The following is a 14569-nucleotide window of genomic DNA, read 5'->3' on the forward strand; positions in this document are numbered from 1 at the left end:
AATATTCTCAATGAGCACTCTACCACAAAAGCCTTTTCATAGTCTTTTCACGTGGGAAAAGCTGCCCCAACTTACCATCATTCTCCCACCCTTTCTGAGATAAGGTATAGTGCTTCCTTTATTGTTCGTACACTGACCCGACTAAGCAAAAGAAGCGACTGGTTTTATACCTTGAGAGCCTGTCGGTTTGTCACTAAGACTTCCACAATCACTCTCAGCATTCTGACTGGAGTGCTTTAATTAGTTTTTCATACTAACCCCTGCTCCAAAGAAAGAAACAAACATTTTAAACATGGGTGTGAAGGCAGCAACATTTAATACTACAGAATGACTCTAAATGGAGATCTATAGGAATAGGTAGATTTTTATTTTTTGTTAATTGTTTTTTTTTTTTTTTTTTTTTGAGAGAGAGAGAGAGCACAAGCAGGGAAGAGGGGCAAAGGGACACACGCAGAGAGAGAAAGAGAGACAGAGAGAGAAAGAGAAAGAGAGAAACAGACAGGAGAGAGAGAGAGAGAGAGAGAGAGAGAGAAGCCCAAGCAGGAGAAAGAGAAAGAGAGAAACAGACAGGAGAGAGAGAGAGAGAGAGAGAGAGAGAGAGAGAGAGAGAGAGAGAGAGAGAGAGAAGCCCAAGCAGGCTCCACACTCAGCACGGAGCCCAACACGGGCTTGATCTCGGGACCTACTGTGGGATCGTGATCTGAGCCAAAATCAAGAGACGCTCAACTGACTGAGCCACCCAGCTGCCTCAGATTTTACTTTATTTTTTTTTTTAAATCATGGAATCCATTAGCTGTGTTTTATGTGCATGGTGCAAGAAGGGGCTTCTCTCTGGACAAACACTGAGTTTCCCTTGCACTAGAATCAACAGCATTTCCTAGTGGGACCAATATGAAGAATGAAGGGCATGCACAAAACTGGTAATCATTTCATCCCTGGGGTGAGAGCCAGTGTGGATGTAAAACAAAGGGCGGGGCATGGGAATGTGGATAAGGAATAGAAAGGAAGACTCCTTTCCATATAAGTATTCTATAAGTATATGTAAGTATGTATGTATTCTTTATAAGTATTCGATCTTTATTGGGTGTATTTAAAAATCCAAAACAGGAAAAAATAAATGAAAGCATCCTCTTCCCAAAACCATGTTGAGCTTTTAAACAAAAGTCTACAAGCACTTCAGTTTGTAAAACAATTATTTCTGCATTTTGTTATGCCTGTGAAGGTGACAAGGAAAAGGGGATAAAAAGAAAAAAAAATTCAAACCTATAACAATGAGAAAATCCACTGGGTTCTGGCCATTCAAATTCACATTTCAATGACCTTCCTCTGTTAGTCCAGATGCCATAGAAGTAGCTGGACGGTATTTTTCAGATTCCTGAGTAATGGTTATTTTCCTTGAACTGTTACATGATAATCAAATTAAGCAAACACCACTCCTTAAAAAATAAAAATCAGAATGGGCTCCCAGATGGGAGAATTTGGGGCAAAGGAGCTCCAAGGTGTGCCTCCAGGCCTTGGTATCCAAGCTGCTGGCCAGGCCCACACTCTGCTTGTAGGAGTCAGGCCTTCCTCTAAGAGGACTCCCCGCTCTGGATGATTAGTTCTTACAGCTTCTGGTAGTATACATGACCACGGTCAAAGACTTCTCTCTCATCAAGGTAAGAGAAAAGGTGAAACTATTTGTGCATTTCCAACCACCAAGATTATTACATAGCTAACAAAGTAAAGTCAAAACTGTGAGCAATCACTGAGATCCTCACACTATTTTATACTTCTTTCAAATCAGTATGGAGGCTTTGCTGTCTTAAATATCACATACTGTATGATTTTATCTTATCAATTAAAGGATTCCAAAGTGAACTCACTTTTAAGAAAAATGGCCAGTTCTAAATTCCATGTCAAATTGCCATGCTGCCTTTTTTTTTTTTTAACATTTATTTATTTTTGAGACAGAGAGAGACAGAGCATGAACGGGGGAGGGTCAGAGAGAGAGGGGGAGACACAGAATCTGAAACAGGCCCCAGGCTCTGAGCTGTCAGCACAGAGCCCGACGTGGGGCTCGAATTCACAAACCGCAAGATCATGACCTGAGCCGAAGTTGGATGCTTAACCGACTGAGCCACCCAGGCGCCCCAACCATGCTGTCTTTTTAAAATAAATTTAGTGCAAAGAAACAGGAAGATGGATACATCATCTGGTTTTTTATTTATGTACAATTTTCTAGTAAATACCTTGGTACTATGAAGATGCCATAAAACAAAAACAAAAATAAAAAACAATGCTGCAGTGATTTACCACGATGCAGAAACAGTCCTACTTGCTAAGAAAAACTGAAAGCACACAGGAGTTTCTCAATGTGTTTTAAAACACCCTCATTAATGTCTTCTTTGTTGTTTTGTAGTTTAAATATTTCAGTTGATAGGCCAGCTTGCCAAAATTTGCTTCAACAAAAGAGTAAACTGCTTAGGGAGAAAAAAAAAAAAAGGAGGCAAATAGACTTCAGTAAGCCAATATGGTGTGCTGCATACAGCCAGCATTTGCCCTGTAAAATATATGCTTCTCAGTATGCAGATTGTGTAATCCCTTTAAGTAACAATTACTAAGTTAAACAATGCAATCTGTCCCGCTGGCAAGAAGAAGTGTGCTATGCTGTGGATTAGGAGGGTCCATTAGGAGATGAACTCAGCTTCCAGCCCTGAGGCCAGTAAAGACTGAACACGTTCCAGACGGGACGTGGTCACACAGACCGTCTCAGGTGTGGTGAGAGAGGAGCAGCTGCTCCATTCAAGATTATACCTTGCAAACCAATTCAAGGAGATTTCCCAGCATCATTTGCAAGGGTAACAGGTGCACCTTGAACGTGAAAGAAAATGCTTTGAAAATGTTCTGGCCAAAAAATTACTTGTTAATCAGGAAGGGAGGAAAAGTGTGCTAGACTCGCGGAAATTCTGCTCTCCATCTTGTTCAAAAATACAGATCTCCTTCCCACTGAATTTATGTGGAAAACAGATGTTTCCTGTATTTAAGTAAGTTATTGTCCAGTCTTTTTATCTTCGTTTTTAATGTTTATTTATGGTACATTTCCAACATAGAAGAATAAAGAAAATATATCCATATATGAACTCTTGGCCCGGATTTAACCGATGTTAACATTTTGCCATATTTTCTTCAATCTCTCTTTCCTCTTAAAAGGATATAATTCATTACAGATACAGCTGAATTCCTACGCTTCCTTCTTTCTCAAAGAATAAATTGTTTCCTGAAGTTAAAAAATGTCATTTCCCACACACACTCACACACAATCCTCATAAAATACATTGTATTGTTTTGTCTATCAGTTTCTAGAAAATATTTTTAAAAACTCAACGAATCAAGAGAAAGATAGGCAACACAATATAAAAATTGTCAAAAGATATTAAGAGGCCATGGGTAGAAGTGAAAACCAAATGGCCAATATATGAAATGGTGTTCAACCCCACTAGAAATCAGAACTCCAAATCCAAATAGTAAGATACCATTTCACATCCAGAAGATTGGACAGGTTTTAAAATATTACTTATTAAAGCTTATAAAGTACCTCACCAAGAAAATGAATGGAGTTGGGGCACTCGTGCCAATACTCTATTTCTAAAATATACTTGGCACAGATATGTCAAATAATAACTAAATTCTTCATCCAGTGACGTTTAAACATACTTTGCCATTCACTGTGATTTCTACATAAAGTATTTTTGGCATCATTTTACATAAAAACATATAACAGCATTAAATTTAACTTGCTGGTAAATATTAATGCAAGAAACATTCACCATCCAACTCTGCATGAAAATCAATTTTAAAACCATTAAGAAAATAAAGTTATACTGGTGATTTTTCTAAAGTAGACACAGCTAAAAACACAATTTGAGAAATAACATTGACTTCTTTCTTTCTAACATGCAAATCCTAATCAAGGCTTTGAATCCTTGGGTCTATCATTCTGTAAAACCGAACAATTTAGGTAGTACTTAGTAGTCTAGTAAAAGATGCTCAATCAGCACTACCTGAATGAAACTGTGCTTTAGTCTGAATGAATCCATGACTGGAGAAACACAGTGCCTCTAACATGCTACTCCCACAATTCCCCATAAACACTGACCTCTGGAAAATTACACGGAAGGCTCTCCCATAAATAAAATGACAATCCCTTTGTACCTTGGGAGGAGAAGATGGAAGGGAGGGACCATAGTTCAGGCCATCGCTACAAGCACTGCCATGAAGAGATAAAATAGAGGCTTGAGTGGAGTAGATACTGTCATTATCAGGAGAGTACTGAGACTCAAATGTAGACTCATCTGCTAAGTCAGCCTCATTTGTGTCCACCTAGGAACAAAAATGATAGTATCGGTTGGAAATTCTGTTCTGTTACATATACGACAAGTCTCTACCTGAGACTAAAAAGCATCCCGGCATTCATTCTATCTCCTACATGACCCCTTCACACTCTACAACACATCAGAGACCGACTAACGCAAGAGAATAAGGACAAATCAGGGCTGGCATCAGTTATTTATTCCAATAATAAAAGGGCAAAGGTAACAATTAACAAATGGCCGGGATCAATTCTAAGTTTAAAAAGTTCCATAAATTAAGGAAAATATTTACTTTCTCCAGTCACACTATTTTAAAAAATACCTGCCCGACTCCTAGAACTGTCTAATAAAATGAATGAGGTCAACACCTTCCCTATTCAACTAACATAAACTCAACAAGTTTATTAGATTTTATTAAATTTATTAAAGTTTATTAAATTTTATTTATGTAAGTTGAATTAAATTTCAGCAAGGCATCCAGGCAAATATCTATTTAGAAAACTCACTAAAACAATATATTTTAAGTTATTTTCAACTAGATTTTAAAACCATTCAAATTGCAAACTCAGAACCTGATGGTGATCATCAGAAACCAGAAAGAGTATCTGTGGTTTCATGCTGAAATTATACTAACAAACAAGGGGCCTGATTATGGCTGTGGGGAAGCTATAAAGTTATAAACTCCTATTGTTGGAAAACTCATAGAAAGTAGAGAATTTGACTGTATATTAACTCCTGTTACTATTGGGGCACCTGGGTGGCTCAGTTATTTAAGCATCCGACTCTTGAATTTTGGGTCAGGTCATGATTTCAGGGTTCGTGGCACTGAGCCCCACATCAGACTCTGTGCTGACAGTGCAGAGCCTGCTTGGGATTCTCTCTCTCTCTCTCTCTCTCTCTCTCTCTCTCTCTCTCTCTCTCTCTTTCTCTGTACCTTCCTTGCTTGTGCTCTTTCTCAAAATAAACTTAAAAAACAAAACAAAACAAAAAACCCCAACTCCTATTACTATCTTCTGTAGCAGAACGAAGTGAAGCAATCAACTCATGATGAGTCTGAAGCTCCATTTACAATTCACTTACAGTTACACCTTAGAATACATAGAACTAACATAAATACTACCCTTCTCCAATATTACCAGTATTTTCTGTCTTGATGGCAAAATCCCTGGTGTTCTACTTCTTTGTGATTTCAACTTACATGTATTTTGCCAAGAGAAGAATTAATAACATTATACCAGGTCACATTCTTACAAAAACATGGTAAGAACACAGATAGGCCATTTCCAAGTGACCCTCTTTCTAATAATACATTTTAAATATATGTTCAAAATTCATTAGCTAACTGCTTTGTTGAGTTTTACTCTTCACAAATACACATCATATAGAACAATCTAGATAATAAATAACACTGCTATCTAGATAGATGGTATTAACTAAGCTTTGTGCAATGGATTATTAATATTGTAATATGATACTGTTGCATTTAATATACTCCAAAACTTTCCAAAAGGCAATTTTAGGAGCTGGTTAATATAAAAATATTAACAAGGAGAAGTGTCTCCCCAGAATTAGAATTATCAAAATCAAATAATTCATACTTTGTTTTAAAGCAAGATATGCACAATTGGTTATAAGTACATAATGGAGAATGTCATGGGTTTTAAACCTCACTCTAGTCTGATGCCCTGAAACAAGAATTTAAAAAGTTGGGCATATTCCTTTGTAGTCACCCAGGGCAATGTCTGCCCAAAAGAAAAGTTAGGTCAGGAACCTGGCTTTAATAGAAGTAATGCAATAGGATGTACAATCTGTTATATTTATGTTGTATAAATGCCACATGTTTATTTATATCTAGTATTTACCTTTATATTTTAATTATTGCTATAGTATTGTCTCCTCTACCAGACTGTAAAGTTCTTAGGAGCAAGATTCATGTGTTTATTCGTCAAAGTGACCTCCAGTGGTCCACAAATACATTTATTCCAACAAATAATTTTTACATAGATCAAGTAAAAATAAAATTTTAATTCAAAATTTTCTAGCAAATCAGTGATGTTTACATTCTGTAATTTGAGAAAACGTGGATTTTAACTATTTTGGAAACTTTTGTGTTCTTAATAACTGCATCAATTGATATATTTTCACATTATTTAAATATCAAGTGGAAAAAATACACTTGTTAACCTTGTTAACAGGTAGCCAAAACACCTGATTAATGACTGAATACTAAAGACAGTTACATAAATGCCTAGAAATGGCCCAAGTATGAAATTAAAACAATCAGATGTTTCAACAACTTTTGGTATGACGTGAAGATTAATTCTACCAGTTGTCAGAATGCATTGCCAACTGAATTTCCTCCCCAAATCCAACAAATAGCTTTCACACATGATTTCTGAACTATGAGAACCACTGCAGTTGAAATTAAAATGTTTACTTTTCCAAAACATAATGAATAATGAGTAGAGTAAGATTTTAGGATATTTTGAAAGGCAAAATATAAGACTCATAAGATTTCTGAAAGAAAGCTTGATAAGTTGTGGCCACTAACCAGAGCCAAGTCAGCCCTGAAGAGGGCTTTGTCAGCCAGCCCTTCCTCCTTGCAGGAGTGTGGCGAGTAGAGAAAGGAATCTTCCTTAGCAGAAACATAACCTTCTTCTGGTGAAAGCTGCAGGGAGAATGAGGCTCAGTGTTTGAGGATGAGGATAAGAGAGAACAGCAAGGAGGAAAGAAGGAAAGCAGGGGAGGGGGATAGGAGAAGAACAGTCAGAAGAGAAGAGGAAAAAAAATGGGAAAGTTTTCAAATGATAAATATTCATATTTAATGTTTTGATTTGTTAAATACAACAAGGATATTTCTTCTAATACCAACACATCAACTGTTAAGTGAGAATCCCTTCTAACGTTTTCATTCTTCTTATAAAAGATCATCCAAATCAATAATTTTTTATATTAATCTTCTGGCCATTTTTATCTGCCAAATATTCTGGCTACACAATGACTTCTTAATATAAAAATAAGTAAGGCACTTTTTAGGTGTTAAGATATAAAGCAAGCTGCATGAAAAAAAAAGAACATTAAAAAGAAGGATCAACTTGTAGTTGTCATCCTTTACTAGAACATGATGATAAAGCATGTGATTTACTTGACAAGGAATGTGAGTGAACTCTACAGTGAAGCCTCTCAATTGAGCATGGTTTAAAAAAACACACAAAAATTCTCTCTGTAGACAATCTGCTTATATTATAGACCCAATATAAGGATATTGTAACTGATCACACTGACAGAAAACCTAACATTTTTATTTCAATCTCAAATAAAATAGGCTAAAATCTTCAGATTGCCTTGCCCACATCACCCTGTATTAATAACATATGCAGAACTTGCCTCCTTTTCTCTGTTTTCATAAATATATTTTCATAGACTACCAAAGTTCACTTTGTAATACAAAGTGAGGCATGAAAAATTTAATTAACATTGCAAATACATTAATAAAGCTTACTATTTGAACAAATGCTTTCATAAAGTCAGCAAATTGTTATCTGATGTTTAGGCAAATACACCTCTGTGTTTGTATTTTAAGAAAGGTGTATTTTCCCTTTCACTTAAAATAGATTTATACACAGAAAAAGCCCTCCAAATATCGAGAACGTCTCTAATATTTATTTGCAATTCAGTGATAAGTGCTATGTTGTAATCATTATACCTAATAAACATACTGACGTTATGTAGCATGAACTGATTAGTTGTTTTTAATACTGTACTAATTAATAACAGGAGGGCTATTCCCTCCCAGGAGGAGAGCCAGAAGCTGATGAACCTACTGTGAAAAGTTCAATTTCTTGCTCTGCAGTAATTAGACAAGAAATGTGTTGAAATCAACAGAATGCAGGACCTTAAACCACACTGACAGAGATCCTACTTTATTCCACTATAATTAAAGATTCCACTGTCAGTTGTTAATGCTATTAATTTCTCTAATACCCCACTACATTGGTATAGATGTTTTAAGGCATATTTCTTTGAAAATACTCATTTGATACTCATCGTGACCTTATTATCCAATAAAAAAAAAGATCAAAAGTGAACTACAAAACTATAATTTTAAAGTTACAAATTTATTTCTGAATTGTCAGTTTTCTTTACTTTTTAAAAAAATATTACTCAAAATTAAATCTTTATACTCATCGAGCCAATAACCATCGTGGTCAAAATTACCACATGTCATGATTCATTCACGAGAACACCTTCTGAAGCTAACAGTAAGCCTGAAAGCCATTTTGTTTACAAATTTTAAAAAAGCAGTAAAACATGAATTCTTACAGGTAAAGGCTTGGCTACTCCAATTCTCACAGTTCCTGACGGCGCACCCTTCAGCGCCTGCACTGCTTCCTCAAGACTGCTGTTTTCCAAGTTAACATCATTGACAAACATGAGTCTATCTCCAGGAAGAAGTCGACCATCCTTTTCGGCAATGCCCCCAGGCACCAAAGAACGAATTACAATCACAGTGCTCGCTGGATCAATGGGATCCTGACAAAATGAGGGGGAAAAAAAAATAAGGTATCTCCTTTTTACACGGGGGGGGGGGGTGGGGGGGGGGTGGGGGGGGTGGGGGGGTGGGGTGGTGTGGGAGTTTTTATAGATTGGTCACTCTGAATTGTAATGGACGGGTACTCATTTCAAATGTCTCAAAAAAGAATTTCACGCACCACTTCTGAGGAATGAGTGGGGTAAAGGCTGTCTCCGTTTTGCAGAGTGCAGAAGGAGTTCCCCCTGAAGGACGGCATCCTCAAGTACCAAGCTGTTCCTGAGGAGACCTCATCACTGTACAGATCCCTTTAAACTTGTAATTTGAATTTTCGATAAGCTGCCCACTTTTATAACAGGCTTTTGAGGCCAGACATCAGATACAGGATTATTAACAGCGTTTGTTAAGTAGGATGCTACTGCTGTGGAGTGTACTGAATGACGGTCAGGCCTGCCTTCTTGAAATGAAGACATCTAGAAAGAGTCCGTACAGTAGTATGTGACGATGCAGCGTTCAGATACACAGCAACAAGGCTCTGCAATCAAGCCCCATGAAGGAGCACAACTCCCATGAGTCCTCAGAGGTGGCTCTCCGGTTCAGTATTAATTAATGAGAAGCAACAGCTGTGCTCTCGCACCCGGCATAAGCATTTCCTCAGTTACTCAGCACAGAACACAATGCAGGGTAAGGGTGGAGGCCACACTTGACCAATGTAAGCTTATTCATAAATTTAGTCATTTAGTCAAATGACAGGAATCCATATCCAGTTAGAACTCAGTCATTCACTACAGACAAAAGAAATAAGTATTTAACACTTTCAGTCTTACCACTAAAATATGAACTATCAATTATGAGCACGGGGATAAGAATAATTTAGACATACTCCCCAAATAACAAAAAAAAAAAAAAACAAAAAAAAACTCTATTTCTAGGATAGTCCTAAAATGTATTTTGTAAGCTCTTCAAATTCTCAAGGCTGAAATCTAGAAGAGCTCAATGAATTCAATGTTAAAAGAACCCTTCATGATAAATGAATCCTATATATCATCATTTGGAAAGATTTGCTAGAAACAAGGAAATGTCTTTGAAAACTAAAATATTAACTGATTTTTCTATTATCCACAATATACCTTTAGTATTGTATCATTTTACAAAAATTGTTAAAAACAGGATATATTTACCTGATAATCTAAGATGCTAAACCCAAGTCCTTTGTTTCCTTTCTCCAGCTCGATATGCTGAACATCAGCCTCCCACATGGCCAAAGGTCCTTGAACCTCCTCCGCATTCTGACCCACGTCGGTCATCACCAGCGCAGGATCCTCTGTCTCCGAGGACCCGGTGAACTCGCCCAGATCTATATGCGGCTGCGTAACAGACCGGGCAGCTCTTATTTCAGAGGCACTAGTTTTAGCAGACACATAACCAACACTACAAGGGAAAGGGAGAGGCCCCGCATCTGCCCAGAATAAAACACCCACAAATAAGGGTAGCAACAGCTTACCATGGAACCTTTGCAAATTAAGGCAGTCATTACTGAAAGTTGTTACAGAGGAAGAAATACCTAACTTGGAACAGGCATTAAAAATGTATGGTTCAAAGATCACCTATAAAAATACACAATGGTTACATCTCAGCAGCAGGACTGTGGGCGGTTTTCACTTTTTTTCATCAAGTGTCTGAATCACCTCTACAGTCAGAAACAAAATGTAGATCTATTTTGATATTAAAGAAAAGGAATTCTTATGATAAATAACAACAATTGGAGAGGAAACGGCTATACGTAAAAGTTTTGTACTCTTGGCAAACAAAGGTTCTAAAATGTTGTGACTTGTGCATGTGATTATTTCATTAATAAATTAGCACGCACAGTAAGACAAGATGTGAAGTCAGACTGGCCTGGCTTAAAGATGGGGTCTATGATTTCTTACTGTGTTGCCTTGAGCAATATTCTTAAGCTGGACTTCAGAGTTACCCATTTGATAAAAGTTTTGAGGATTAGAGGAGGTAACAATTATAAAGCATTTGGCACAGAAATAGGAATACAGAATGTTAGCTTCTTTCAGTAAAAATATAGTAAAGTGAACCTAAATTAATTCAATTTTGTTTATCTGTATGAACATAACAAATTCAGGAAAGGCATATTTTTGATGATGAAATTCTAGTTGATATAATACCTTTGCTGTTAATTACTGCACATGCTAGGACCATGGATGCAAATCTGCCTACCTGCTTTATTGTAATAATCCCCTTTATACCACATTAAAATGTATACGGATATGCACGGTGCCAGACTGGTGTCTCTACAATCTAGAATTACGTTCCTTATTTACCCTGTTCTACTCATATGAATATTACATTCTTCAAAGTTTTCAGAATTACTCCACTGTACCGATTCCTGCAGTCTGATGTAAATCAAATCCTAACATCATGTCTCATTATACCTTAAATGAGATTTGACTAGACTGCAGATTATGCAAAATTCAAATTCAAATACCAAATGAAAGAAGAAAGGCTTAAAAAAATTTTAGACGCCATTTAGGCTTCCCATTATTGATTCCGAGTAGTCTCGGATCTAATACCTTTTCTGCCAGTTCAATATCACATAAGTCCAGGCTATCCAATTCTGACTGGGGGGTGGGCGGTACAGTCCGTCGACAGCACACCATTGTCACTTCTATGGGCAATTCTTTCAAAATATTCACCACATCTTGGTGATTCTCCCCAAGCAAAGTTATGCCATTCACCTGTGCAAAAAGAGAAGTTGCTCAAGAGGGAACATTTCATAACATGAATACTCCTTTGAAATCAATCTTTTATTAAGTAAATAGGGATTTTACTCCAGTGATTACTATTGTTCTGCTGTGCTCGGAACTACAGTCACCTACATAGTTGACTTAAAACAACTCACATGCAATTTACAGTTGTGTCGGAAGATAATCACTATCTTCCACCCACATTTCATGTGCCAGTGTAGTAGCTGGGAAAGGGAGAAGTAATGAAAAAAATACCCAGGGATGAAGGGATAAGGAGGAGATTATTTTACAAAGTGACATTTCATATCATTAAGCGATAAATTACAAGGGAAAACAGTACATACAGCGTGCCAGTATGCTTTTCAAAGCCGGGGGAAAGAATATATTCAAATTTTCTTAGTTATTCCTTAAATATACCTGGAAGACGGCACAGTACCAGATATAACAGTAGTTACTTAATAAAGGGTAATGAGAACTGGCTGGATTGTTCACTGCCCATCTTTACGTTTTTTGCGACTCTGAAACATGTACATGTATTATCTAGTCTAAAAAATGAAAAGATGTCTAACATTTTTAAAAAAGAAAGTGTTTATGGTTCTCTGGACTAAAACAAACCAAAAAATACCCAGCATGGAATTATGTGTGAAGATCAATGTATGTACAGATTTGAAATTTCTACTTTTGGTGGGTTTTTACTCGCATTATTTTTCTCAAGTACCCTTTGGAGGGGAAATTTAAAATAAGAACTTACTTATTATGCATACTATTATTACACATTAAGCCCCCCGGCAGCCTTTTCAGAAGTTTACTTAAGGGGATAAAGGAATGGAATAGCTCTTTACTTCCAATAGCTCATCTCCACTGAAAAGCTTCCCACTGTGTCCAACAGGACCTTCTGGTAGAACAGATCGGATAAAGTGATGTCCCACTGTTGCTTCCAGACTTATCCCCAACCCACTGCTCTCACTGAACTTGATCACGTGGGCCACCTGAAAGGAGAAAATCATCATGAATCTAGCACTTTTTTCATTTTTTTTTTCCCTCATGTATATATTTTATGTTTACCCCAAAACAGTCAACTTTCTCACAAAAGCTTCAAAAATCTTATTGTAGAGCTGCAAAGCTTTGGAGCTTTGACAGATTATTGATTATCTGTCAGCTCTAGGAACTAACACAAACCCCAAAGGAGGAGCCAGGTGCAAGCACCCAAGATACTCTGCAGTGCCTAGAGATGCTGGTAACAGATGGAGGGTCGTCTAAACTACCACAGATAAAATCAAATGCCTGAGCTCCAACAATAGTATAGAAAAGACACATACCTAGCATTTAAACTATGTCCGAGGGACCGGGTTGACCCATTGCACAGATTATCTCATAGGCCTCTCATAAAGAATGCCAATGTCTATCCTTGTTTCCCAAATTAGGAAAATGAGGTTCAGAGACAGTCCCTTTCCCAGAGTCACACAGACAGCTCTAAAAGAATTTTGAACCTGAAGCAGTCTGAACCTGGAGCCCAAACTCCTGACCTTATGCTGTGTCGACAACCGACAACAATGGTCTTTAAAAGTGAATCAAAGCTTGGGGCGCCTGAGTGGCTCAGTTAGTTAAGCATCCGACTCCTGATTTCAGCTCAGGTCATGATCTCGCAGTTCACGAGTTCGAGCCCCACGTGTGGCTCTGCACTGACAGCGCAGAACCTGCTTGGGATTCTCTCTCTCCCTTTCTCTCTGCTCCTCCCCCACTCTCTCTCTCCCTCAAAATAAATAAATAAACTTAAAAAAAAAGTGAACCAAAGCTTAAAATAGGAGAATGAACTTCCTATTTCCCACTATTACACTAAATAATGAAGAATGTTGGGAAATCACCCACTTTCACAAAGAATCCAATCATTATAATATTAAAATCAGAAGGTATACCAATGATTATCTACTTCGGTCCCTTTATTGTACAGTTCAAGAATCTAAGGGATAGAGGGGCTGAGATTAATTTTTTTTTTTAATTAAAGAGATTTTTTTTAATTAAAAAAAGATCTCTTTCAAATCTTGCTAATGTGTGCAGGGCTATTATCAGAAACTGCATCATCCAATTTTGAAATCTGCTGGATGAAATCCTTCTAACTCCTTAAAACCCAATTTAAATGTCACTTCCTCTGAGCAGCTCTCCAGGTCCCTCTCGGCTAATGTCCATCAATCCTTCTTTCTACTATACCACTCCTCTTATAACTACATTTATTCTGTATAATCACGTAGCAAACAACTTAAAGTCAGATCTATGTCTTTGTTCAATGAAGGCCAATAAATAGCTTAGCTCTTGCTTACAGCATGCTTTGCCCTTGACACATAACTGGGAGTGCTACCAGATTACTGGACAATGCGCATGAAAGGCAGCCAAAAGTTCAAGGTCCTGGGTCTTCCCTCTGTGAGCAAGTGGTTCCTTAAAAGGTTCCCTTCACTATTCAATTACCCACGAAGAAGTGCAGTCTGGTTATTTGTCCCAGCCATGTTAATCCCAGCCCAAAGAAGGAATCTCCCAACTTTCTTTTCATGCCAAATTAACCACAGTTAAGCTGGACCTTATTGTATTCTTCCCTGACTTGATTAGAATAGTAACAACAGCTGGACTTATTTGTTAACCATCTTGAGTTTTAAAAAAAAAAATTGTCATTGTCATGAAGATTCAATGAAACACTAAGAACACCGCTTAGCACAAAGTGCTCAATAAATGCTAGTTACTATTATATGACATCTGTTCTTTGATCTCTTCTAATCTAGAGTTGTTTGAATATTATAAGCAATAAGAAAAATTCTACTTAACCTAGTATTTTATTTTTCCTTTTGAAAACCGTGAAATTTGCTGGTGTACATCTCAAGACTGATAATTTGGGTCACAATTGTTAAGTCTCTTTTCAGGACAGCAAATCATGATTGCTG

General features: G+C 37.2%; 1 protein-coding gene across 12 annotated transcripts in view; it reads right to left on the reverse strand.

Moving 5' to 3' along the window:
• MPDZ (multiple PDZ domain crumbs cell polarity complex component) overlaps positions 1-14569 on the reverse strand; it is a 162116-nt gene that overhangs the window by 73674 nt on the left and 73873 nt on the right. For 11 of the 12 annotated variants that reach the window (XM_019415501.2, XM_019415498.2, XM_019415506.2 and 8 more), the window contains 6 exons: positions 12482-12628; positions 11466-11630; positions 10065-10250; positions 8676-8885; positions 6904-7020; positions 4195-4362 (listed from right to left, as the gene is read on the reverse strand). In XM_019415501.2, the coding sequence (XP_019271046.2) occupies positions 4195-4362; positions 6904-7020; positions 8676-8885; positions 10065-10250; positions 11466-11630; positions 12482-12628 (993 nt within the window). The remainder of the gene's footprint in view (positions 1-4194; positions 4363-6903; positions 7021-8675; positions 8886-10064; positions 10251-11465; positions 11631-12481; positions 12629-14569) is intronic. The other variant, XM_019415504.2, reaches the window with a different exon arrangement.

The sequence above is a fragment of the Panthera pardus genome, unplaced genomic scaffold (genome assembly GCF_024362965.1).
Source record: "Panthera pardus isolate Hobbes unplaced genomic scaffold, ASM2436296v1 HiC_scaffold_20, whole genome shotgun sequence".
NCBI lineage: Eukaryota > Metazoa > Chordata > Mammalia > Carnivora > Felidae > Panthera > Panthera pardus.